The sequence below is a fragment of the Leishmania panamensis genome (genome assembly GCF_000755165.1).
Source record: "Leishmania panamensis strain MHOM/PA/94/PSC-1 chromosome 19 sequence".
Taxonomy (NCBI): domain Eukaryota; phylum Euglenozoa; class Kinetoplastea; order Trypanosomatida; family Trypanosomatidae; genus Leishmania; species Leishmania panamensis.
The window spans coordinates 303,648-326,431 of NC_025864.1; the positions used below are offsets into that span (position 1 = coordinate 303,648).

General features: G+C 58.2%; 8 protein-coding genes across 8 annotated transcripts; all 8 read left to right on the forward strand.

Moving 5' to 3' along the window:
* Positions 1-1,663: 1,663 nt before the first annotated feature.
* Positions 1,664-2,821, forward strand: LPMP_190700 (methyltransferase, putative; the record flags this gene model as incomplete). The annotated part of the gene is made up of 1 exon (XM_010699764.1): positions 1,664-2,821. The coding sequence occupies one exon, from the start codon at positions 1,664-1,666 to the stop codon at positions 2,819-2,821; it is 1,158 nt and encodes a 385-aa protein (XP_010698066.1).
* Positions 2,822-5,571: 2,750 nt separating this feature from the next.
* Positions 5,572-6,972, forward strand: LPMP_190710 (hypothetical protein; the record flags this gene model as incomplete). Its single annotated transcript, XM_010699765.1, has 1 exon — positions 5,572-6,972. The coding sequence occupies one exon, from the start codon at positions 5,572-5,574 to the stop codon at positions 6,970-6,972; it is 1,401 nt and encodes a 466-aa protein (XP_010698067.1).
* Positions 6,973-7,718: 746 nt separating this feature from the next.
* LPMP_190720 (hypothetical protein) lies at positions 7,719-9,281 on the forward strand (the record flags this gene model as incomplete). Its single annotated transcript, XM_010699766.1, has 1 exon — positions 7,719-9,281. The coding sequence occupies one exon, from the start codon at positions 7,719-7,721 to the stop codon at positions 9,279-9,281; it is 1,563 nt and encodes a 520-aa protein (XP_010698068.1).
* A 1,795-nt stretch (positions 9,282-11,076) lies between these two features.
* Positions 11,077-12,597, forward strand: LPMP_190730 (transporter, putative; the record flags this gene model as incomplete). The annotated part of the gene is made up of 1 exon (XM_010699767.1): positions 11,077-12,597. The coding sequence occupies one exon, from the start codon at positions 11,077-11,079 to the stop codon at positions 12,595-12,597; it is 1,521 nt and encodes a 506-aa protein (XP_010698069.1).
* Positions 12,598-13,639: 1,042 nt separating this feature from the next.
* LPMP_190740 (SNARE protein, putative) lies at positions 13,640-14,347 on the forward strand (the record flags this gene model as incomplete). Its single annotated transcript, XM_010699768.1, has 1 exon — positions 13,640-14,347. The coding sequence occupies one exon, from the start codon at positions 13,640-13,642 to the stop codon at positions 14,345-14,347; it is 708 nt and encodes a 235-aa protein (XP_010698070.1).
* Positions 14,348-14,904: 557 nt separating this feature from the next.
* LPMP_190750 (hypothetical protein) lies at positions 14,905-15,663 on the forward strand (the record flags this gene model as incomplete). Its single annotated transcript, XM_010699769.1, has 1 exon — positions 14,905-15,663. One exon carries the CDS (start codon positions 14,905-14,907, stop codon positions 15,661-15,663), a length of 759 nt encoding a protein of 252 aa, XP_010698071.1.
* Positions 15,664-16,483: 820 nt separating this feature from the next.
* On the forward strand, positions 16,484-18,721 carry LPMP_190760 (signal recognition particle protein, putative; the record flags this gene model as incomplete). The annotated part of the gene is made up of 1 exon (XM_010699770.1): positions 16,484-18,721. The coding sequence occupies one exon, from the start codon at positions 16,484-16,486 to the stop codon at positions 18,719-18,721; it is 2,238 nt and encodes a 745-aa protein (XP_010698072.1).
* Positions 18,722-19,834: 1,113 nt separating this feature from the next.
* ABCF2 (ABC transporter, putative) lies at positions 19,835-21,685 on the forward strand (the record flags this gene model as incomplete). Its single annotated transcript, XM_010699771.1, has 1 exon — positions 19,835-21,685. One exon carries the CDS (start codon positions 19,835-19,837, stop codon positions 21,683-21,685), a length of 1,851 nt encoding a protein of 616 aa, XP_010698073.1.
* Between the last annotated feature and the right edge of the window lie 1,099 nt (positions 21,686-22,784).

Here is a 22,784-nt window from a genome sequence, read left to right on the forward strand (position 1 = left end):
GGTATGTAGAGCTAGCGGCTCGAAGAAGAACGCTCTAGGAGAGAGCAATGGCATGCTGCAGTGCATCTTCAAGGAAGGGCACCTAGTGAACATTGAGGTCATCACGCGCGTAGCCGGTGCAAATCTTACTTACCCCTTACTGTCGTCGCAGAGGAGGCCGAGATGCTTTGGGCTCCTGCTCTTGTTAAGGAACATGTCGCTTGGATGGTTGCCCTCCGGAACAGGGAGACTCTCTGTGCACCTTTTCTTCTTCCCGTGACTCGGTAAGGGGTGTGCCTCGCGTGTTCGCATGGGATGCGACGGTATGCGTGCCTCCATTGCCCCTTCTGACCCCGCCCTCTTCCCTCTCTCGGCCTATGCCCCCTGCGCTCTGCAGTGCTGAAAGGCTTACCCTCAGAGGTTTGCGCTGCGTATTGGGGGGCATCAGTGTTTGCGGTTGGGCCTGTGTGTGGGGGGAGCGTCTGTATGTACTTGTATTACGATTCTTCTTGGCTTTTTCAGACTGTATGCGTGGCAGTCATCCACACACGCACGCGCTCGCGTACATATCCTCTCTCTTCTCCTAGACCTACTTTTCCCCGCTCCCTCATCTTGGCCTCTACGCATGCGTCGTTAGAGACGGTCACCGTGTCAGTTGCTTGCATGCCTGGATATATATATATATATGTGTGTGTGTGTGTGGCAACGAATGGCGCAGCTGTCACGCCACACGGGTGTGAGGAAGCTTCAGAGAGGTGGACGGAGGCCAAAGCAGAAGCAGATGCGATGTCCCCACATCCATTACAATACAACAAACCAACCAACCAACACACCAACAACGAACAGTCGGCACAGCAGAGAAAAGCAAATGGGAGTCTACACGAGAAAACACTTCCAGAACACATATTCGCTTTGTTCAAGTGGTGTCCCTCGCTTGTTTGCTTCCCACCCCCGCTTCGTGAGACTAGTGCGCTACGTAGCTTCTCTGTCAACGACGTGCTCCTCGGCTAACGGACGGTGGCGTTGCGTCTTGCACACCTCTTACCACATCTATGAGGAAGCGGACTGAAGAAACCTGCGTTACACCCGGCGGCGTAGTGCGGCAATGGCTGTTCTGCGCCATAAAGGGGGGAAACGCAGCATCGCCCCGGCTTGGACTGCATTCCCCGTGTTGGCAGGCCCGGGGTGCTTCCATCACTTTGTCGACTCTCCCTTACTCTCTTCTGTGTACCCTCCCGCCCCTTCGCTAACGCGTGAACACAACATCCGTACAGTTCTGCCGTTCCCACTTGATGGATGTCCTCCTGTCTCTGTATCACGCATTTCTGGCTGTCGCTCTGAGGGTTTCTCATCTCTGCGTCCCTTTTTCCTTCCCTTTGCAGGAACAACTCATCCTCTGAGCAGCCGCCTTGGGAGAGGGCGTGCTTCTCTTTCGGTGTGACTGGCTCTTTCTTCGGGAAGGAAAGGGAAAGGAAGCAAGGTCAGAAACTGTGGGTGTGTATGTACATTGGACTTGGCGTCTGCGTACAGTAGGGGGAGAGGTATCTATGCTCGTGTTTTCTCAGTTCTTGGGGTCTACGGCATCACCCTATATCCCTGCTCGCTTCCGGTGACGTCTCGTCCGCGCAGATCAGTTGTTTTCCCTCCACACACACACCTTCCCCCTCACTGTTTTGCTTAGCCTATGCCCTCTCCCCTTGTGTTGACCCGCGCCACTCCGGCGCGCGGCCTGAACATCAAAATGTTCGACCGTAAGGTGAAGGGTCTGCAGCGCAGCTTCGTCTCGTCCCCGGCGTGTGATCTTCACAAGCTCTGCGCAGAGCAGATGCTGGACCGGCGCGCCTTTGTGAAGCGCGACACGCCAGTTGTGCTAGAGGTGGGGGCGCACACTGGATGGTACCTGCGGCACATGATTGAGCGCAAGGAGCTTCACGGCCTCAAGCAGTACATACAGACGGACATCTCCGAGGAGAGGCTTAACCGCAACTACGAAGAAATCAAGGATGTCCTCCCGCCAGAAGTTGAGTTTGTACAAATCTCTTGCGACGAGGAGCAGCCCGCGCCGTTCGGCATTCCGGACAAGTCGGTAGACATGGTTGTGTCGTGCCTCTCGATGCACTGGGTGAATGACCTGGAGACAGCCATGGTAAACATTCGAAAGGTACTCAAGCGCGACGGCTTCTTCCTGAACGCTATGTTCGGCGGCAACACCCTCTACGAACTGCGAGGGTGCTTCTCCATGGCACAGACAGAGGCTCTCGGTGGCGTCACGCCGCACGTCTCTCCCATGATCGACGGAGCCGGTCTGTCGACGCTTGTACTGCAGGCAGGCTTTAGCATTCCTACGATCGATTTGGACCGGCATCTGCTGCTGTATGAGACCCCGTTCCACTTGATGGAGCACCTGGCAGTGATGGGGGAGAGCGCATGCCATTACATGCGTCAGCCCATGAAGCGCGATGTCTTGCTCTGCGCCTGCGCTGTGTATGACACAATGTACAGGCAGAACGGCCTCATTCCCGCCACCTTCGAGGTGTTCCACACGATTGCCTGGAGCCCCAGTCCGACGCAAGCGAAGCCGCTGGAGCGCGGGAGTGGGCAAATCTCGCTGGCCTCGTGGAACTCGAAGAATCGGAAGCAGCTGCAGTCGGTGCTGGACGAGTACGCGCTAAACCCCGACGATGAGGTGCTCCAGAACAAAGCCGAGGCGATCTTCAAGCGGCTGCGCGAGGAGAGCGCTGACCTCATGGCGAAGAAAGGGCTGGACTCGCGCGGGTTTGAGCGCGACCGAGACGAGGAGGCGCGCCAGCTCGACCAGAAGCCGCTGCCGCCCTTTCAGTAGTGGTGGCCGAGTGCCACAGCGAGCACTTTTTCACGTGAACAACTTGCTCGATGTTGTGACAACGATGTGCCGTATCCTCTTATCCTCTCCACCCCCTCATGCACAGAAGCCTGACAGGTGGGCTATGTCGGGACAACAAGAAGAAATCTGTGTAGCGAGGCAGTGTGTTGACGCAGCGTACACCACACACACACGTGCCCACACAAAACAAGTGCAAGAGTCAACCACGGCAGAAGAGGCCGAAGCAAAAGGGAAATGATCGAGCGCAAAGGCAAGCTGTGATAATGGGGCGGAAAGGCGTCATGACGGAGATGGTGGAAGAGATGTTAAGGGAGCCGCGTCTTTTGTCAGACCTCACTGGTGCCAGGACTCTCAACGTGACTCTCTAGCTGGATGGTGGGTGCTTGCCACACCCGTCTTTCCGAAACACCCACCAAGACGACTCTCGAGCACCCTCCCCCGCCCCCCCCCCTGCTCTCCGAGACGGCTTGGTGGGTGCATTTTTTTGCGAACCCCTTTCTCCGCTGTCCCTTCTCTCTGCGCCGGCAGATGCAGCAGCCTACGTGCACCCCATCCATCTTAAGCGCCCCGCGGTCCGCAACGGTCACAGTTCGGTGACTAGCGTGCTTTCTCAACCACTTTTACCTTTTGAGCCTTTGCTCGAATTCACAACTCGCTTGCACAGTCCTCCGCGCTCTGCAACTGCCTCCCCAATGCCACAGAAGGCCTAACGGTCGACAAATACAACGTCAGTAGCGGGCTGCTGCTGCGGCCACCTCCTCAGGGGGTAGGAGGAGGAAGAAGCAGTAGTCGCGACTGTTGACAACGATGAAGCACCACAGCGACGAGGGTGTGCCGCGACTTTCCTTCGGGGAAATTCACAATGCCCAAAGCGACGATGTGCGACTGACCCTGAAGCCCGCAGTTTAGAAGGCCGCCAACCAGCCGAACGCCAAAGTGTTACTGCTTTTTACGGGAGCTGCCGAGGGCCTAAGCGCGACGACCGTGTGCGTGCGGGGAGGTGGGGGGCGGGGGCACGCCACCGTCGTAGCATTCGTCAAGTAGGTGGAGACAATAAAGTGCCCATCAGAGTTTCATGCGGCATGCTGGAACAAGGACGAGAGGGCGCACTCGATGCTGCTGTGCGTTGACGCTAGTTCACGTGTCGCCGACGCTGACGGGAACACGCCGTTGCACACCTTGGAGATATCGGATACAGTACCGCTGGCGCTACAAGTTTGTACCAGCTAGCGCGTCCCGGCGTTACCGAAACGTCATCCGTGGATGGGGAAACCAGCGGTGCCAGTCGTGGCGCCGCTGCTTTCTTTTCTCATCAGGGTACTGGAGCTGAACCTGGCTTCTCTGCTGACGGTGACAGGCGCTGCTGAAGCACCTGGCGAAACTGAAGAAATCGTTGGAAAGCGGCAGCAGTGCTGTGGCAGGGACTGTGTCTAGTGACACAACGTCCTAATACAACGCACTGCTGCATGCCTTGGTGGGTGCCACCAGCAGCGAGGATGCCGTCGTGGGTGCGTCTGTACGTCAGCTGCGAGGCCTGGGTGCGGCCTCCATCCCCCGCAACGGCAGTAATCAAACGAGTGACGGGGGGATAATCATTGGCCACGGGGCAGAGCGGAACGCGTTGGCGGAGCCGAAAGATAAGTACTTAGCGCTCATCCATGGGACCATGGAAGCGCACCACATGTCAGCGGTCAAGGCACTGTGCTTTGTTGTGACGGGGCCTGCTGAGGTGCAGGAACTTAATGGTCACCGAGGTGCTTCTGAGAAGCGGCGCAAGTGCGGAGATAGTGAACGCGCTGATCGAGCGCCAGATCATCATACGAGACGCTTGCAAGCATTTGAGGCATCGGCATGACGCGCTACAGGCGTAGGCAGCTGATGCGGAGCGAGCCGAAGCGACGCCCTCGGCTGCTGCAGCGGCGGTGGAGACGGGGGGGTGCTAGTGGAATGTCTCGCATCCAGGAAGCCTGCAAGGCGTGCGCCGTTACGGCGGTGCAGCGCAACCATCAGGGTCCAGTGCGTCAGGGTGGCGGGGTCTCTACTCCTGTCTAGGTCGCAGATGGGGTACTGTTCCTCTCGGTACTCGTCCCCGCCAACGCGTTGCTGGTGGGACACAAGGGCCAATCGAAGCCACTAGGCCACAAGTACATCTTGGCAAGGGTCTTTCTTTCTCCTCCTCCGCTACTGTTTCACTCGTGGTGGGTATGTTGGGCACAGGTGTTTATATGTAAGGCCTTATTGCGCCTCTCGCGACTGAGCACGCCTTCCCTTCCCTGCAACACCTCCTCCCTCCCCTTGCCTCCACTGAGACGGTGTGAGCGCAGCACCTGGTCAGCTCCTCACCGCAGGAAGAGTAAGGCCATCAACAAATGCCAAAGCGAAGTCCTTTTTTGTCTCGGGGCAAATTCAGCCAACAGAAATACTCTTCACCACCACCACCACCACCACCTGACTCCGTGGCTCCTTCAACACGTCATCGGTGGGTCCACACTCCCTCCCTCCCTCGCCCTTCTCCCTTCTCTTCACATATGGCTCTCAATCCCCTCTGCACAACGAAGATAAGCAAGGGTCATTTCTTGTTTGCTCTTCCTTCGTCTTCTCTCGCGTGGGGGTGGTCTGTACGCGCGACCACACACCGACGGGAATTCATCAAAGCGCTTCAGCTCCTTACACACAGCCTCCAGCGGCGGGTAGGCCGCTTGCAACACCTTCAGCTGGTCCTCTCTTCGATGGACTACTGGAAGTTGAATACAGATGGGACAGGACTGGAAGTAGACGAGGTGTGCATCCTCTCTCAGCACGGTGTCACCCTCTACAATGGAGACGAGAAGACGCACCGGCGAAATGGAAAGCTGGCGCTGACGACGCACCAACTTAGGTACAGCGACGAGGCTGATGTCTCGACGGTGCTGCAGCTGCCGCTGGAGCTGGTCCGGCGCTCTGGACGGGCGCCAAGCCTCTCCAGCGGCTTCGGACTCTTTTCCAGCGCAAAGATCGTTGTTCCACTGCCGCAGAACGCATACGTGAAACTCTCCTTTCGCGCCGGTGGTGTGGAAAAGTTTTATACAGCCTTTGTGGATGCCCTTGAGAAGAAGGCGTGGCTGCAAGCAGCGGCGACACACTCGCAAGCGCAGCCACCGCAGGGCGCCGTTGTAGGCAAATCCCTCAGCACCCCTGCGTCGGCGGTTAGCGGAGGAGGTAGCAGCAGCGGTGCAAGCCCTGGGACGACGACGGCGGTACCCAGCACGAGTCCGCCACTGCCCGTCCCACGCGGGGTTGGTATTGCGGGCGTCCAGCAAGCTTCCGCACAGTCCGCCGCCATGAACGAAACCCTCAAGGACATCGATGATATCATGAACAAAGCCTCCACACTCGTGAGCAACATTCGGCGCCTGCGCGAGCGCAACGAGGCAGCGGCGGTGGCAGGATCGAATCCCGGAAGTGAAACCGCCGTGGAGCGGACAAAGATAGAAAGCATCGAGTCCACGCTGGGGCTGGGGACCATGGTAACGCGCTACGGCACAAATTGCAGCGATTCTCGCTTCCACAAAGACTTGGCGGTTGAGTTACACGCCTGGATGACGCACGAGAGCAACTCGAGGCTCTTCAACGACATGCCGGTCGTTCCTCTTATTGAGCTGTTCGCGCTGTACAACAAGGCGCGCGGTGGGGACTTGGTGTCGCCACTAGATGTGCTGAACGCATGCAAGTACATGACAACGAAGGTGTCGGGCAGCTGCTACGACCTCGTCACATTGCTCTCTGGCCGCAAGGCGCTGGTGAATCGCAACGACTCGCTGTTGCTGGCAAAGCTGACAACACTGCTGGGACCTCAGCTAGTGAACCCCAGCGGCTCACCCGTGCAGGATGCGTGGAAGAAGACGTCGCTACCTTCGCAGCAGTGCGGCGAGGGCGCATCTTCCCTGGTGCGTATCGCTACCACCAGCGACTTCCCAAAGGCCTCGCGAGAGCTGAAGTTCGTCAGTGATGTTTCGCTGGCAGAGAAGATGCAAGTCGCGACCGAAGTGGCGGCTGACATTTTGGCGCTCCTCCTGCTGAAGGGCTTTCTCTGCTGCGTGGACACCGGTTTCGACTGCTACGTCTACACGTGGAACATTTTCGTCTTTTGACGTACTTGCGCGTGTGTGTGGGGGGGGGTCTGGTGTACCGGTGTACGATCGGTGCCGGGCGTGCTGAGGCGCGGGGAGGGAGTCTCCCATCTCTACCGCTGCCATCGTATTGCACTGCTTCTGTTCATGCCCGTTTGCAAATGGGAAGGAGGACGCGGGCGGCCGGGGGATGTGCGTAGTGGCCAATCCGCGAGTCTCTGCACGTCTTCCTGCGTCCTTTTGACGCTTCCTTAGCAAACAAAGGCTTGAGAACTCAGCAGCCGGAAAGGAGCACCCGGACACACGTGTGGGGAAAACGAGACGTCATACAGGAAGTGTTTCGTGATAAGTGGCCAGAGACTCCGTGGGGTGGCGATGTTGTTTGGTTTCGTTTTTGCCTTTCGTGGTCCTTTTCCTCTTTATTGCCCCTCCTCTCCTCTCAGGGCTGCGTTGACCCCCTTCACGCCGTGCTCAGGTGCGATCCCTCCCAGAGACGCTCTCGCGTAAAGGCGGAGCGGACGAGAAACACTCGTAACTCCATGAGTGCTTTTCTGCTTTCCCCCCACCCCGCTCCCTCACTTTTACTCTTGACCCCCTCTGTTATGTTTCGCTCTCTTTTTCCACCTCTCTACTGCGAGACGACATCGCTCCTCACTCGCAAACGGCGAACACATACACCGACGCCCCCCCCCCTCTCTCTCCCTCTCCTCTACCGCTTGATAGCCTCGCCGTCCTCTTTCTTATCGCATAAGCTGCGTAGACGCAGAATGGGGCGTGTGGAATCAATGCTGTCGGCGTTGACACCGATCCTAAAGAGGCACCAGTTAGGCAGCTGGAAGCCGGCTGAGGTGGAGCGACTCTGCACGATGCTGAGAAAATACGGTAAGCACGAGCCACAAGAGAAGTGCGGCACATACTGTAACAGCGGCATCACTACCACTGCTGCCTCTCTCCCTTCCCCCTCCAGCGCTCCTTCACCGCCGTCTAGTAGGGACGACAACGTACAAGGCGAGAGCGACACCGATGAAGAGGCATTCGTCGGTGCGATCAGCGAGGTGGATCGCTGTCTCAACCTCGTGCGCAACTTCCTTAAGCGCCGTATGCCGTTCGGTGTCGTGGTGGAACCGACTGTCCCTGCTGGCATTGCAGAGCCGCAAGCACCGCAATCTAGTATCACTGGCACCTCTTCCAAGAAGCGAGCTCGCTCTCCGAGCGGCGAGGCTCGAGTATCCGCACCAGCGAGCAACGGTGTCCATAGCGGCGCTGCGGTGGTTGCGGCGCCTGTGTACGCTGTGGATGCGTTCCTGTACTCGGAGGCCGACATCGAAAAGCTTGTGGAGGCGAAGAAGGTAGCACGGGAGTACTGCTGCCGCTGTGGCAGCACAGATATCAGGCTGTCGGAGTTTATTACTCACTCCTTCTCGCAAGATCAACTCCTTTACCTCAGCTGCTTTCTCCTCCCGCACCTTCTCGAGGTAGTCGTTGCGTCTGACGAGGCATCGCGACCGCTCTCCATTGTAGACGTCGGCTCTCGGCTCGGCATTGTGCTGTGGGCGTGTGCGTTTGCGCTCCAGTGGGGCATACTCGCACCACAGCGGTCTGTGGCCGCGGCACCAGAAGTGCAACTCGTCGGCATTGAGTTGGATGCGACGTTTGTGAAGATCTCCCAGGACACGGTACGTCGCTTCTTCGCACCGCGGCGCCGCCACGCACCGAAGCTGAGCTTGCCCCTGCAGACCGCTGGGGCGGGCGACGTGAGTAGGGAGCTGGCGGATGTGTCGTCCAGTATTCAGCTCCTACAGAGCGATTGCTTTGAGGGCGATGCCGCCGCTGCCCTGTGCAGCAGCGCTCTTGTTGTGATGCACAACGTGTTTGAGTACTTCTGCGCCTCCGCGGTCGAACACGCCCGCTGCTGGCTGAAGCTGCACCGCCTTGTGCACCGCTCTGGACAGCTTCTTGTGTGCAGCCCAGCGCTCGAGGTAACATTTGGCACCTTCACGGACGAAGTTTGGTTGCAAGCGTGTCAACTGGAGAATGAGAAGGACGCAGGCGCCACCTCGACGCCGCTGGCGTGGTTGGAGTCGTACGTGGAGCCGTTTGACACAAACGACGTGACCTCCGACTTTCTGACGCTGCGCGCGCTCTCTCGTGAGGGCTGCAACAGCGACGGTGACGGAGCCGTGCACGATGAGAATCAACATGACCGTCATCACGGACACCGTTGTGGTCACCTCCATCATAGCAGGAGCGAAGCAGACGAGGGAGACGAGGAGGCGGTGAGTGAAGCGGTGGAGCAGATTCAGCGGATCTACGTGTACCGTGTCAAGTAGCGCCTCCAAGAGGGAGGAGAAGGTGCCGCGCTCACGGCCTCGATACGAAGAAGCAGAAAAAAATGTGGCGCAGAAACAGCGCGCTGGCCACCTCCGTAGCGGCAAACACACCGCGGCACAGGCAGAGTCGCGCCCCACGACACAGGCGCGACCCTGTGTGAACGGGGAAAGGGGAAAAAAAAAGCGGTGAAGGCTGATCGACAACGAAAGCCGATTCGATTAAGCTGAAGAGGCATGTGGTAACAGTATAACAGGGGGGCGGCGAAGAATAACACGTGCACACGCACGGACATAAGACGCCTCCTGCACCGCCTCCCCCCCCCCCCCGCACCTCAGCGTGCCTCTCTTTTTGGTTGTTTTGTTTGCTCTCTGCTAACCCCTCAACTGAATCAAGCGCACACTCACACAGATGCGGACAGCATGCAATCACTATGGATAGAGCGCAGCCAGCTGCAACGCAACCAGTGAAGCTCGGCACTAGCCAACAAGGGAGCAACATCAAAGGAAGAGAAAAAGACTTGTGGACGTCAGTGAGTGCGGTCATGTTCATGGCCAATGCTTCGCTCATTCTTGGCGCAGCGTTCTGCAGAGCTCCTATATGCGCCACGTCGGTTTACACTTTACGAAGCTACAGACAACAGCTTTCCTCCATGCCGCTCACCAGTCGACCAGTGACAAGAAGGAAACGGCACGCCCAAAAAGGGCCGCTGGCAGCACGTAAGCACTACTCCACTACTTTGCATCTTTCTGTCAAACCTTTTCCCTTCTGCTCATGCCCAACACTTTCCGCTCTCTTCACTTTCACAAAGCGAGGCTGGAAGCACATACCACCTGTGTCGTATCTTCTTCTGTGTACCGTGTACGAGGGGGCTGCCGATCTGGTGTAGGACCCTCGGTCGCACTTGTGTATCGAACCACGCACACATCAGCACTGTTGTTTCTGCTTCTTGCCGCTGAGTCGTCTCCGCCTGCCGATCCGGCCGAACCCTCTCCCTCCCTCCTCCATCTGCTCCGTTCTGGGGGAGATCATACTCCGACCCAAACAGCGCAATACACAAGCAAGGGGGAGCAATTAGGTGTGTGCCTTCTCGCCTGCACGTGCACCATCAGCGCCTGTCGCTTTTTCGTGAGCCTTTGCGGTGTGCTCCTGCTTATTCATATTTGACCCTACGCCGTGACAAGCAGCCTTTTCCCTTAGGGGGTCCCTCACAGCTGATTCGAGCACCGCTTCGGTTGTCATCGGCCTCTTTTTCTCGCCTATTTCTTCTCTCTCCCTCGGTAGTCATTCTGCCGTACCCTCGCGTTGCTTCACGCTCACCGGCTCCACCATTCTGTGTAGGAGCAGAGCACCCCCACAAAGCCGCGCGAGTTTTCGTTTTTTTTGTTTTGCGTGCTTCATTCTGTCGCTTTTTTGTTTTCGTTTTTTTTTTTGCTTCGCTCTGTATCGTCTTCATTTTCGTATTCCCGTGCGCAGCGGGGTGTTGGCTGAGACAAGTGCACAGAGAGAGAGGGAGGGAGAGAGACGCACGCGTGAAGCGGCACTTATTTCGCAGTTTGCTGTCATATTCCCCGCTATCGCGGTTTTGCTTTTCTTTTTTTTTCCCCCTTTTGTTGTGCTCGTTGTTGTACGACAAGGTGGATCCTTTCCCCCCCCCCTCCCCCTCTCTCTCTTCCACTGCGCCAGAGGTACGTTGATCAGTGCCATTACCACCATCGCTCCCGACCTCCACGGACGGCAAGGCCAATCAGCCCATCACCCACGACACAAAGGAAAGAAAAACACCCAGAAACGAAAATGGTGAACTCTTACACAGAGTTGATGCTCATTACCGCCACGACGGTCGGCAAGATCATGCTGTGCTGTATTGTGGGCCTGGTCGTCACGCGGTACTTCTCCACCCCAGAAGAAAGCTTAGTGGGTATTTGCTTCATTGCCATGAGGGTGTTCATGCCGTGTCTTTTGTTTTCAAGCCTCTGTCTGAGCGTGACGTGGGAGCAGCTGAGCAAGTTCTACTGGGCACCACTGTTCGCCTTTCTGTCGATGGGCCTCGGCTTTCTGTTTTCGGCGTTGGTGCGTGTGTTTCTCACAAAGGAGTACCGCTTCGTCGTAATCCTTGGCAACACCTTCCAAAACGGTCTCACATTCCCGCTGAGCGTTTTGATTAACCTGAAGGGCATTGAATGGTTCACCGGCACTGCAGTCACGGACGCGCAGGAGTACATCTTCCTATACAACGTGGTCTGCTCGTTAGGCTTGTGGGCTATCGGTGACCCCATGATCGCCAACGCGAAGAGGAAGGAAGTGGAGTTCGAAGAGGCAATGGTAGCCAGACGGCGTCAGCACCACGAGAGTAGAAGCGTCAACAACGAAGCCGACGCTTCCGAAGACCGCAGGTTTTCCCGCCCACTCGAGCCCCGTGACGACGCCGTCGCAGAGAACAGGGAAGAAGAGGAATTGTCGGTGCGCACGGCGGCAGCGCCGCAGCGGCACGGTGCCACCGCGTGCGACCAGCTCAGGTGGTACCGACCGGCGCACGCCAAGGATAAGCCAATCACGCCACCTCGGGGGTCCTCCATGATTACACTGAATGGTGAGATGAACGTCGAAGATACGGAGGAGAAGCCGATGGGATACCGTCTCAAGCGCCTGGGCCTGGTGGCTCTCAAGTCGATGAAGTCCCCAATAGTGCTGAGCAGCATCGTTGGCATCATCATCTCCCTTACACCGCCACTTCGGTGGCTAGTGAAGAGCCCTCTTGGCGAGCCCTTTATCGGTGGCATGGCCCTCGTCGGCAAGGGTGCCATTCCGCTGCAGCTGCTGGTGCTGGGCGCCTCCATTGTTGCCAAATCCTCCAATGACGGCCCGGCATCCTCGACTAAGGAGGCGGAGGCCGCAACCTTGTCTCCCGCCATAACTGGCATGCCGCTGGGAAATGCAGACGGCACCATTCTGGACGTCTCCGCATCGCAGTCCGACAAGACGAACAGCTATGTGCGCTGGGTTACCTCAAAGGTGCCACTGCAGATTATTTTCACCTGGGGCACAGTTTTCACGCGACTGGTGATTATTCCGTGCATTTGCTTTCTTGTCCTGCATCTTCTTGTGAAGGCGGGTCTCATGCCAAACGAGAAGCCATTTTTGCTCTCGATGCTCGTGGCCACCATGTCTCCGACCGCCATAAACTCGACACTGATCTGCATCATGCATGACTATCATGCCTGTAGCTACGCGCGCATGATGTTTTTCATGTACCTCAGCAGCATCATCACGGCCTCCATGTGGCTCTTTGTCTTCACTGTATACCTCAAAGACTAGTCACGCAGTGCGCCAAGACCTGCAAAAGGAGGGAGTGTGAGCGAGTTGGGAGGTACGGAAGCGTCATGTCTGCTGCTCGGTGGATGTCTACGCTTTTTGCGCTCGCACGCATATTGGGAAAGGCAAATCGTCTCGGTCGACCCCCGCAGCGTAATCGCCTTAACGGAAAACAACGAAACCGAACAACACGATTAGGAAGCGTCGCACCAGCGAAGCAAAGTCTGTGACTATTAGTGAAATCAAAGTTTAGGCACACGTCCCCCCTCCGTTCAAGCATCGTATCACTGGGCAGTGAAGGAGGGCGAAAGAGGCGGAAGAGGAGAGGGGCAAGGGGGGAGGGTATAGATGATGACGTCAGCACCTGGCCGTGCGCATGTCTTGTACTCGTCGCCCTCTTCCCCCCCCCCCTCCTGTCGCTCTCTCTAATTTGACTATGTACACGCGATATATCCTACCGCAGCCCCACTGATTTCAGCTGTGTACGCGAGCGTGTGTGTGTGGGTGTGTGGGTGGGTGGGTGTTAGTGTTCATTCCAAGCAACCACCTTCTCCATGGAAGCATGGCGCAGCGCTCCTCTCGGCTAAAGCACATTCGAACTTCACTCCCCCTCTCACCACCCTTCCCCTGCCTCTTCTTGTACGGCACTTACAAAGCCGTGACGCCTCTCCTCCTCCCTCCCGGTGGTGACGGGGCTCCTCGCGTTGCGGTGCTCTCTCCCCTCCTCTCCTCTGCTTTTATGGTTCAGGGGGACGTCCAACACAGCCAGGTGTGTTTGCGAGCTGTCTTCTCGGGGCGCGTCTACGTTGAGCTGCTGGTGCGCCCGCCGTCTGCGTGTACAACCTTCCCTTTCAAGCGAGAGCTCAACAAAGCGCTACAAGGAATACGCGCATCATTGGTGGAATCCTGCCGCTCTGCTCATCCGATCACCACCACCCCCGCCACTCCCGAGGGGCGGAGCGCACAACTCAGCTTCTCTCTTCTTCTTCTTGCGACTTCGAGAAAGGAAGCAGAGATACGCGCCCAACTAACGGTAGTCGTTCACATGACAGCGGTGGCTGACGCGAGCGGCACCGTGGAGGGGGAACTCCGGCAAGCCAAGGAAACCCTGAAAACCCTTAGCACGCTTGCCGAGCAAGCCGAGCGCGGCGCCACGGTGGACTACGACTTGAGCCAGAAACTAATGCGCGAGGTCACCGACCGCGTGCGTCCTTTGGCACAGGGCACGCTGCACGGCCTCACCGGCACCACCGCTGTGCCCTCCAGCCGCGCCACGCTGCACGCTCGAGCCGGCGCCGGCAGCTCGCAGAACGTTACACCGCTTCAACGGCGACGCGCCGAGCAGGTTCTGTCGGAGGTGAAGTTAATCGAAGCGACACTGCACCGCTACACCAAAAAAACACAGCAGCAGGCCACCTATGTGTCAAGCCTGAAGTCGCTTCTCGGCAACGGCGCCGAGACGCACCGCCAAGACTACGAGGCGATGGACCACCTGGAGCGCGAGAAAAAGAGTCTGCAATACGCTCGGCAGCGCATGCAGGCAATGGAGTCGGAGAGCCGCGAGGTGCTGGCGGCCCTGCAAGACCAAGGCCGCCGACTCGGTGGCGTAGGCAACAAACTGAGCAACTTGCTAGAGACGCTGGGTGTGTCAAACACAACGATTCTGCAGATTGTGCGGCGGAACGAGGCGGATGCGTGGCTGGTATACGGTGGGATCGCACTGCTCCTATTTTTCTTGTGGTACATCTGGTAACTGAAATGATCCCCTCCTCTTCCTGCTGCTGCTGCTGCTCATGTCCATCGAGCAAGAGAAGCGCTTGCTGGCTGCATCAACCTCGTGTGATCAGGTTCTTTTACGCATGGGTGTATTGTGTGGACTTCTGTTTGTTTGATGATCGTTCCCAGCCCCCCCCCCCTCCCCCTGCACTTTCGCTGCCTCGCTTCTTTCGGGAGGAAATCTGCATTAGCGTACACATGAGCATCGTCAGCTGTTGTCGCGCCCCCTCCCCCTCCCCCTCTTTGCCTTGCTCTTCATCTGGCGCCTGGGGAGTGGTTCACCGCCGTGCTTTCTTCGCTGTGTTGCTGTTTGCCGATCAAACTGAGAGGTCACTTCTTCTCCAATGAGCTGAAGTGATTAAAGGGGAAGAAGAATCAGTCAGGCAGACGTGCACCACACGCGCGCACAGAGGTGAGCAAGAGCAGCAGCCTCTTTGACCGTTGAAGTACTCCTCGCCACTTTTTTTTTCTGCTGCTTCTGCGCGGGGCCCTTTTGTGTCTCTCTTGCCAGCACACTCCTGCGCACAATACGCGATGGAACTCGGTCAGACGCAGCGGCCGCGCGCGCCGGCAGAACCATTTAAGGACTACGAGCCGCGCCACAAGTGCACCGTGTGTTGCGGCCTCCGCTGCGCCGCCTTCACCGGCTCAGCCACATTCTGCTTCTCCCTCGTCTGCAATGCATTTGTGCTTGGCGGTCGAGTGACGGACGGACACGGCTGGCGTGGCTTCTTGAATAGAAATTCACTTATCGCTCTGCCTGTCGCTGCCATCACCTTCACTCATCAGGTACTCCTCTCGGAATCGCTGTGGAGCAAGAACAAGAAGACCGTAGCGCAGGTAAACACCCAGTCCACACTCTCGAACATGTCGCTCTGGGGCTTGGGCACAGCGCTGTGCACAACTGTGTCGCGCCGCTACCTGCCAGCGCGTAGCAGGGCCTACCGTCTTGCTCTGTGGGAGTACCACCGGACGCGCCGCGGCTGCGCGAATCCGTGGATGCCGACGGTGTTCGGTCGTGTGACAGGGGACCTCGACTGGTATAATGTGATGTGGACGCTGACGTTGTACCACCTGCTGTGGGGCATGGTGTCGGTCATGCTAGAGAAGGAGGTAGGCGCGCACTACGCCATGTTCTACCGAAACGGGCAGTACAGCCGACGGTGCTCGCCACGGTGGAGGGAGTGGCGTGAGGTGGAGGTGCGTCGTCATGTGGACACCGAGCAGGCCGTCGCGCCGAACCGATGGGGTACGTTTATCACGAATGATAAGTGGCGCACGCGCAACTTTTGACTCGGTGCACGACTGCCTCAGGGGTACACCTTGCACACAGAGGCAATCGTGGGGACCCCCAGCAGGGTGGGCGTGTCGGGGGGACGCGCGCGCGGCCGCGGTGGATGCAGCGCGTAGGGGGGAGGAGGAGTCAACCAATCCCCGATGACCTCCCTCTTTCAGTCTTGTCCTGCCTGAGTATCGTGCGCGTGCAGGTGCTAGTCGTATGCAACTGATCATGTCTCTCTTCAATGCCTCAAAGGCCAGGCAAGAACGCCTGTATGGGTTCACCAAAACAGAAAGCAGTTTCAACTTTGCAAGCGAAAAGACCAACTCGCACGCTTGAGCTGCATCCCCTTCTTTCACCAAGCCAGAAGACATGCTGAGTGTGCTTTGTGTCAGCCTAGTGGGGCTTGTGACTTCTGATTTGGGGCCTTCTATGCGATGACGAGTACGCGTAGCAATTTTACTTACTCGCCGAGCTGCTGCTCACCCGCACATGTTCGTCCCTGACTTGTATTGCTTTCCTGCACTGTCCTCTTGTCCACCTTCCGCTCCCCTCGTATCTTCACCTCTCCTGTGTTGTTCTTTTCCTTGCCACCTACGCGCACCGCACACACACACACACACACACACACATCACTCTCGCTTTCGTGCACACATGTGCTCTTTACTTTCATAAAACACATCCGCTACCATTCGCAGAAGCTGTGTGTGTGTGTGTGTGTATACCTGTGCGTCTACGTGTGATGGTGCCTCCATGCATTGACCGCCATTCTCTCTTTCGATTCTCCACCTCCTACCCCCTCCCCTCACCTTCCCGATTGCAAAAGTATCGCTCATGTCCGAGGTGTTGAAGCTGGAAAAACTTCTGCGGAAGCAGACGACGTCCGACCACGTCGAGGCCTCGAGGATCGCCTCCACCGCGGAGCGCATCTTGTCCCTGGAGCCAAACCACGTGTACGCGATGCAGTGCAAGTCTGTCGCCCTGCTCCACACTAGGCGGTTCACTGCTGCGCTGAGCGTACTGGAAAACCTCCAGCGCCAGAAGACGCCCTTCAGAAACAGCGCAACCTTCCACTTCCACAAGGCGTATTGCCATTACCGCCTCATGCAGTACGCCGAGGCCAAGGAAGAGCTGAGAGAGCAGGAACAGCAGCAAAACAAGCCTATGACCACGGCAGCCCGTCACCTACTGGCTCAGATCCACTACAACCTCGAGGAGTACGCTGAGGCGGCCGCCATGTACGCGGCACTCGTGGCCGACAGCGCCTACCGCGACGAAGTGGAGAAACAGGAGCTGCTCACCAACTACACAGCCTCACTCTCCGCCTGTGCGCCGGAGAAGGTTGCGGCGGTGGTGCGTGATGAAGCGGACGAGAAGACGCCTGACCTGCTCTTTAATCTTGCCACCGCGCAGGTAGAAGCGCACAACTACGAAGGCGCGCAGGCAGTTCTGCTTCAAGCAGAACAGCTATGCGCCGCCACCTTCCCGAAGAGCAGTCTGCGCTCTCTGCAGGGCGCGCTTGCTGCCGGCGGTGAGGTGCTGCGGGCACAGCTCGGCGTCCCGCTCGTGGCATCGACCAGCATCGGTGGTGGTAGCTCCACAGAGATCTCGCCGGAGCGCTGCTTCTTCAACGAGGTGAGCAGCAACTGGGTGCAGCAGGCGTATGTCGCCTTCATGTGCCACCGCGAAGAGGACGCGCGCCGCGTTGTTGATCTGATTTTTACATACAAGCCGAGCTCCGCCATCACAAGTGCTGTCGCCGCCATCCTGTACACGGCTCTGCAGCGCAACGCTGATTTTTTCGACTCGCACCGCAAGCTCAAGGCGGCCCAGCACGTCAAGGTGCTATCGCGCCTCACCTCGCGGCAGCTCATCGCCGTGCAGTACAACACAGCCCTGCTGCAGCTGAGCGCTGGCGCCCTCGACCGCTGCGCCCGCACGGTGGAGCAGATGGAGAAGACACACCCGAACAGCGACCTCACGTACTCGCTGCGCCTTATGCTGGCTGTGCGCGAGCTCAAGAAGAAGAAGGCGGTGCCAGGCAACCCGTCATCGTCCGCCTCGAGCCCCACCAGGTTTGCGACGGACAGCGCGCGCAACGTGCAGGAGTGCGTGCGCAACTACGAAGCAGAGGTTATGCGACGCCAGGGTCTTGGCAGCTCGGAGGCAGAAAACCAGAAGCGCCACCGCTTTATGCAACTCATCACTGCCCAGCTCTTTCTCGAAGAGGGAGACTTGAATCAGGCTGTGGAGACATTGCAAGCGCTGGAGGACTCCGCAGTGGCGCAGCGTCCCACGACGGTCATGACGATGGCCGCCTGGAAGGTGCAGATCGGCGATGTCGATGCTGCCATGGCGCTGCTGCGCGAGCGGCTCACTGCCACGGCGGGTGGCTACTCTGCTGCAATAAAAAAGGCAGTATTACTCTGGGCCGTCCGCGACCTCGCCATGGCTCGCGGCCTCTACACCGCTGTGGGGCAGCTGCTCAAAGCGACGCAAGCCGCTGACGCAAGCCTGCAGAAAGACCGAGAAGTGACGGCGCTGCTGGTCATCTGCCTTGCCGAGACGGACGTGGCTGCTGCGAAGCGCGTCATTGGCACCCTGGACGCAGACGCCGCTGCTGCGATGAGCGGCGCTGGTAACAGTGGTCGTCCCGCAGCGTCGGAGAAGCAGATCGAGGCGCTGGTGCGCGATAACCCTGGCGTCGTCGCCATGAACGAGCTTGGCTACCGTCGCGTGACGGCGGTGGACCAGGAAAGCGCTGCCGCTACTGGGGGCCGCGCCGTCAGTGGTGGTGGCCTACCACAGCGCCGTCGCCGCCCCATGCGCCGCCCTGCGAAGAACATGGAGGGCAAGCCTGATCCAGAGCGATGGATTCCGATTTCGACGCGCTCCTACATTAAGGACCTGCCGGAGCGGCGCAAGAAGGAGCTGAAGCGGCTGCGCGCGATTGAACAAGAGCAGAAGCGCCGCGCCGCCGCAGCAGCAGCGGCAAGTCAGAAGCAAAGGAAGGTCGAGCAACCGCAGCAGCCACAGCCGGACGAAGCCTCCTCTGCAGTTGCAGCTGTGTAACGTGGCAACGCGACTTTGCACGTAAGTGTGATCTGTGTTGTAACGTTGGTGCCGGTCTTTTGTATGGGCAATGCGCCTCCCCTCCCCCCCCCCCCCCCCCCGCGGGCCATTATTTCTCTGATTGGCTTCGCGTGGGTGCAGCGCACAGAGCAGAGCTCGGTGCAGTGTGTCCCCTGTGCTGGCGCATTGCCTCGGTAATTTTCCTGTTGTATTGTGCTGTTCTCTGCCCTAGTGAAAGCCCATGATCATCCTACTGTGTGTGTGTGGGCCTCCCGCTCCTCCACCATCACTGCCGCTGCCACGATGATCGCGAGTGGATTGCACAGGTGAATTACGTCAAACTCGGAGTAAAGAATCTCTGCTGAACCGTGGGTGGCCTCTCTCCCTCGCATTCGAGTACACAGCAGCTCGTCGGGTGATTGTGCACTGGGAGAGAGAGACGTTGGCGGTGAAGGATACCTCGCCTTTGGGGTAGCGTAGGGGCCCCTCTTTCGAGCAAGACACACATACGCCCTCCCTCCATATACGGGCGCATTCAAGGCTAGATGTGCTCGATGGTGGACAGCAGGTTTGGGGGGAAGGGGGGGGCTCATCCTTTCTTTCGCTCAGTATGGAACGTAGCGCTCCTCCGCGAATGAGGAAAAGTGCTTCACCTATTCTGATACAAGTAAAGACTTCTATGACTTCGATCGACACATCAAACAATCCCCCCGCCCTCTCTTTGTGCCTCTGATATGCCCACCCCACCCCACCCCCTTCTCCCCACTCTTCTCGATCTCTGTTCTCGGCGCTGACGACTGACGCGCACAACGCAACACTACCATGTATGCGCACGGTGTACGCGTGCCTGTCTGTGTACTGGCATACGCACATCACCACCACCACCAACCGAAGGCCCTCAGGGGATTGATCCACATACGAAGAGAGGCACACGTAAACACGGATCCTTCCTTCTCCTTCTCCCCCTCCCCCCCCCCTTTTCTTTCCTTTACCATCTGTGTTGAGGGTGCACACTGCTTTGCTTCTTTCCATCCTATCGTAACCCTCACAGAGTACGGGCTGCACCCCCACCACCCCTCCACCCCCGCCCCCGCTCTTAAGAACGAAGGCACAATGGGCAAACCAAAGTACCTCAAAAAGAAGCAGGCCGCCGCCGCCGCCGCGGACGCGGGCTCCGAGGATGGCGCGGACAGGGACATGAACGACAGCACTGCCATCACAAACGGTTCGACGACGACAGCTGAGAACGCGCCTGCCAAGAAGACGGCAGTGGGCGAGGCGGAGCCACAGAGCTCCGGCGCCATGGTGTCCTTTGCCGACCCCGTCTACCGTCAAGGTGTGAACGACATCCTCGTCGAAAAGATTGACATCAGCTACCAGGGCAACGCCATCCTAGAGAACGCGACACTCAACCTGGTGAGCGGGCACCGCTACGGCCTCGTGGGTCCGAACGGGTGCGGCAAGTCGACGCTGCTGCGTGTGCTGGGCTGCCATGAGATTCCCTTCCCGTCACACGTGGACCGCTACTACGTTTCCCAGGAGGTGGAGGCGTCCGACATGCCCGCGCTGGACGCCGTGCTCGCCGTCGACAAGGAGCGCGAGAATCTCGAGGCGGAGATGGAGGACCTGGCACTCGGCGATCAGGAGGACCCGCGCGTGCTGAGTCGTCTGGATGACATCTACAAGCGACTCGACGAACTCGACGCCGACACGGCGGCCGCGCGCGCTGGCAAGATTCTGTTCGGTCTCGGCTTTACGAAGGAGATGCAGCGACGCCCGACGAAGGCCTTCTCTGGTGGCTGGCGAATGCGCATCTCGCTGGCACAGGCGCTGTTCATCAACCCAACTGTGCTGCTGCTGGATGAGCCGACGAACCACCTCGATATTGAGGCGGTTGTCTGGCTGGAGAATTACCTCAGCAAGTTCAAGAAAACGCTCTTCATGGTGTCGCACTCGCAGGACTTCATGAATAACATTTGCACCGACATTTGCCACATGCACCTGAAGAAGCTGAACTGCTACGACGGCAACTACGATCAGTACTGCACCACCCGCGAAGAGAAGGAGAGCAACCAGATGAAGAAGTACCAGTGGGAGCAGAACCAGATCAAGAACATGAAGGAGTACATTGCTCGCTTCGGCCACGGTAGTGCCAAGCTCGCGCGTCAGGCGCAGTCCAAGGAGAAAACGCTGGCGAAGATGACCCGTGGCGGCCTCACAGACGCGGTCGTCAAGGACAGTCGCATCAACTTCGACTTCCCGTGCGCCGGCCCGCTTCCGCCACCAATGCTGCAGTTCCGAGAGGTCTCGTTCAACTACCCGGGCCGCCCGTCCCTCTTCCAGAACCTCGACCTCGGCGTCAACATGGACTCTCGCATATGCCTCGTCGGCCCCAACGGTGCTGGTAAGACGACCCTGACGAAGCTCATGTGCCGCGAGCTGGAACCGACCACCGGGTACGTGGCAAAGAACGCGCACTGCGTGATGGCCCGCTTCCATCAGCACTTTGTGGACCAGATTAATATGGATCTGACACCGCTGGAGTGGATGCTACAGGAATACCCGGAGGTGACACAGCCGCCCATCCTGCGCAGTGCCCTAGGTCGCTTTGGCGTGTCTGGCAAGGCTCAGATGACACCGATGAAGATGCTCTCCGACGGACAGAAGTCGCGTGTGGTGTTCGCGTGGATAGCCTACAAGCGCCCACATTTTATCATCCTCGATGAGCCGACAAACCACCTGGATATCGAGTCCATCGACGCCCTCGCGGACGCCATCAACAGCTTCGAGGGTGCCGTCGTGGTCGTCTCGCACGACCTGCGGCTCCTGGCGCAAATTGCGGATGAAATCTGGATTGTTGAGAAGGGCGAGGCGAAGCGGTTCAATGGCGACATTGCCGACTACAAGGAGCACGTGCAAAATGAGGTGAACCGTATGATGCAGAGCTACGCGGCCTCTTTGTAAGGCGGAGAAAAGGAAAAACATAAAGAGAGAGAGCTCACGCCCACGATGGGGTGGTGCAGCTCGAGGCGCGTTGCTGTCTTCCCTCGCTGATTTACTTGCTGGTTTTTGTTCGTTTTCGCTCTCAAGTGTCAGGTGCGGAAGAGAGGAGGAGCGAATGCGCCGCGTATCGGGTGAAGCACGCTTCACAGAGCCTGTCGTGAGTCCCGCTCACCCCCACAAGCATAGAAATGTGTCAGCCACCGCTCCAAGGGGAAGGCGAGCCTTCGCCTCTTTGGTGTACACATTTTGGAGGAAGTCCTTGTGGTACTCGTTAGGAGATGAGGCGCGATAGAGAGAGGGGGGGAGCTGAGTTCATGGTGATCTGTCGTGAGTCACGTAACGGGTCGGCGCCGTACAGCAAGACATGACAGTGGTTAGGTCAAGGCAGATTTTGGAGAAGTAGGAGGGAGGGGGGCGAGGAACCTGCTTTACATGTGCTCTGGGCGCGTCTCTAAGCCTCTCAACCTTTTTCGGACTCCCATGAGCCGCTCACCCAGCCTCCTCTTCTTGCCGGTGTCGAGCCTCAACTTCATGATTTCCTCCCGTGTATAGGTCTCTTTCCGTCCTCATCGTCTCCTCTCAACTACCGCCCTCGTTGAGGCGACTGTGTAGGTGCTTGCCCGGATGCTTAACTTAACCGATACCACTGCCAAACATCTTTTCTTGCTCTGCGTTTGCTTTGACGAAAGGGAGAGCGGTAGTGATGTCTGTGGAGTCCAAAGAGTGAGAGTGTATGAGGGTATACAGATGGCTGAACAGGAGTGATAGTAAGCGGCCAAGAGGACGAAAAGCAACGCGTGCCCTAATTCACGGAGACACGCTGGGGACAACGCGCAGTGTGGTGTGGCCAGAGGGTGTCGCTACACCCTTTCATCGCACCGCATGTTCGCCAGCGATGTCGTGCGAAGGGTTGTGCTCCATACACCTTCGCTGTGCTTTCTTTTTTGTACGTGTGTGCTTTAGCTTGGCAAGCCGCAGGGTAATCTTCGTCTGACATGCTTGGCTCCCCAACACCACCACCACCACCACCCCTCGCCTCCCGCAGCACGCGTCCCCCCCC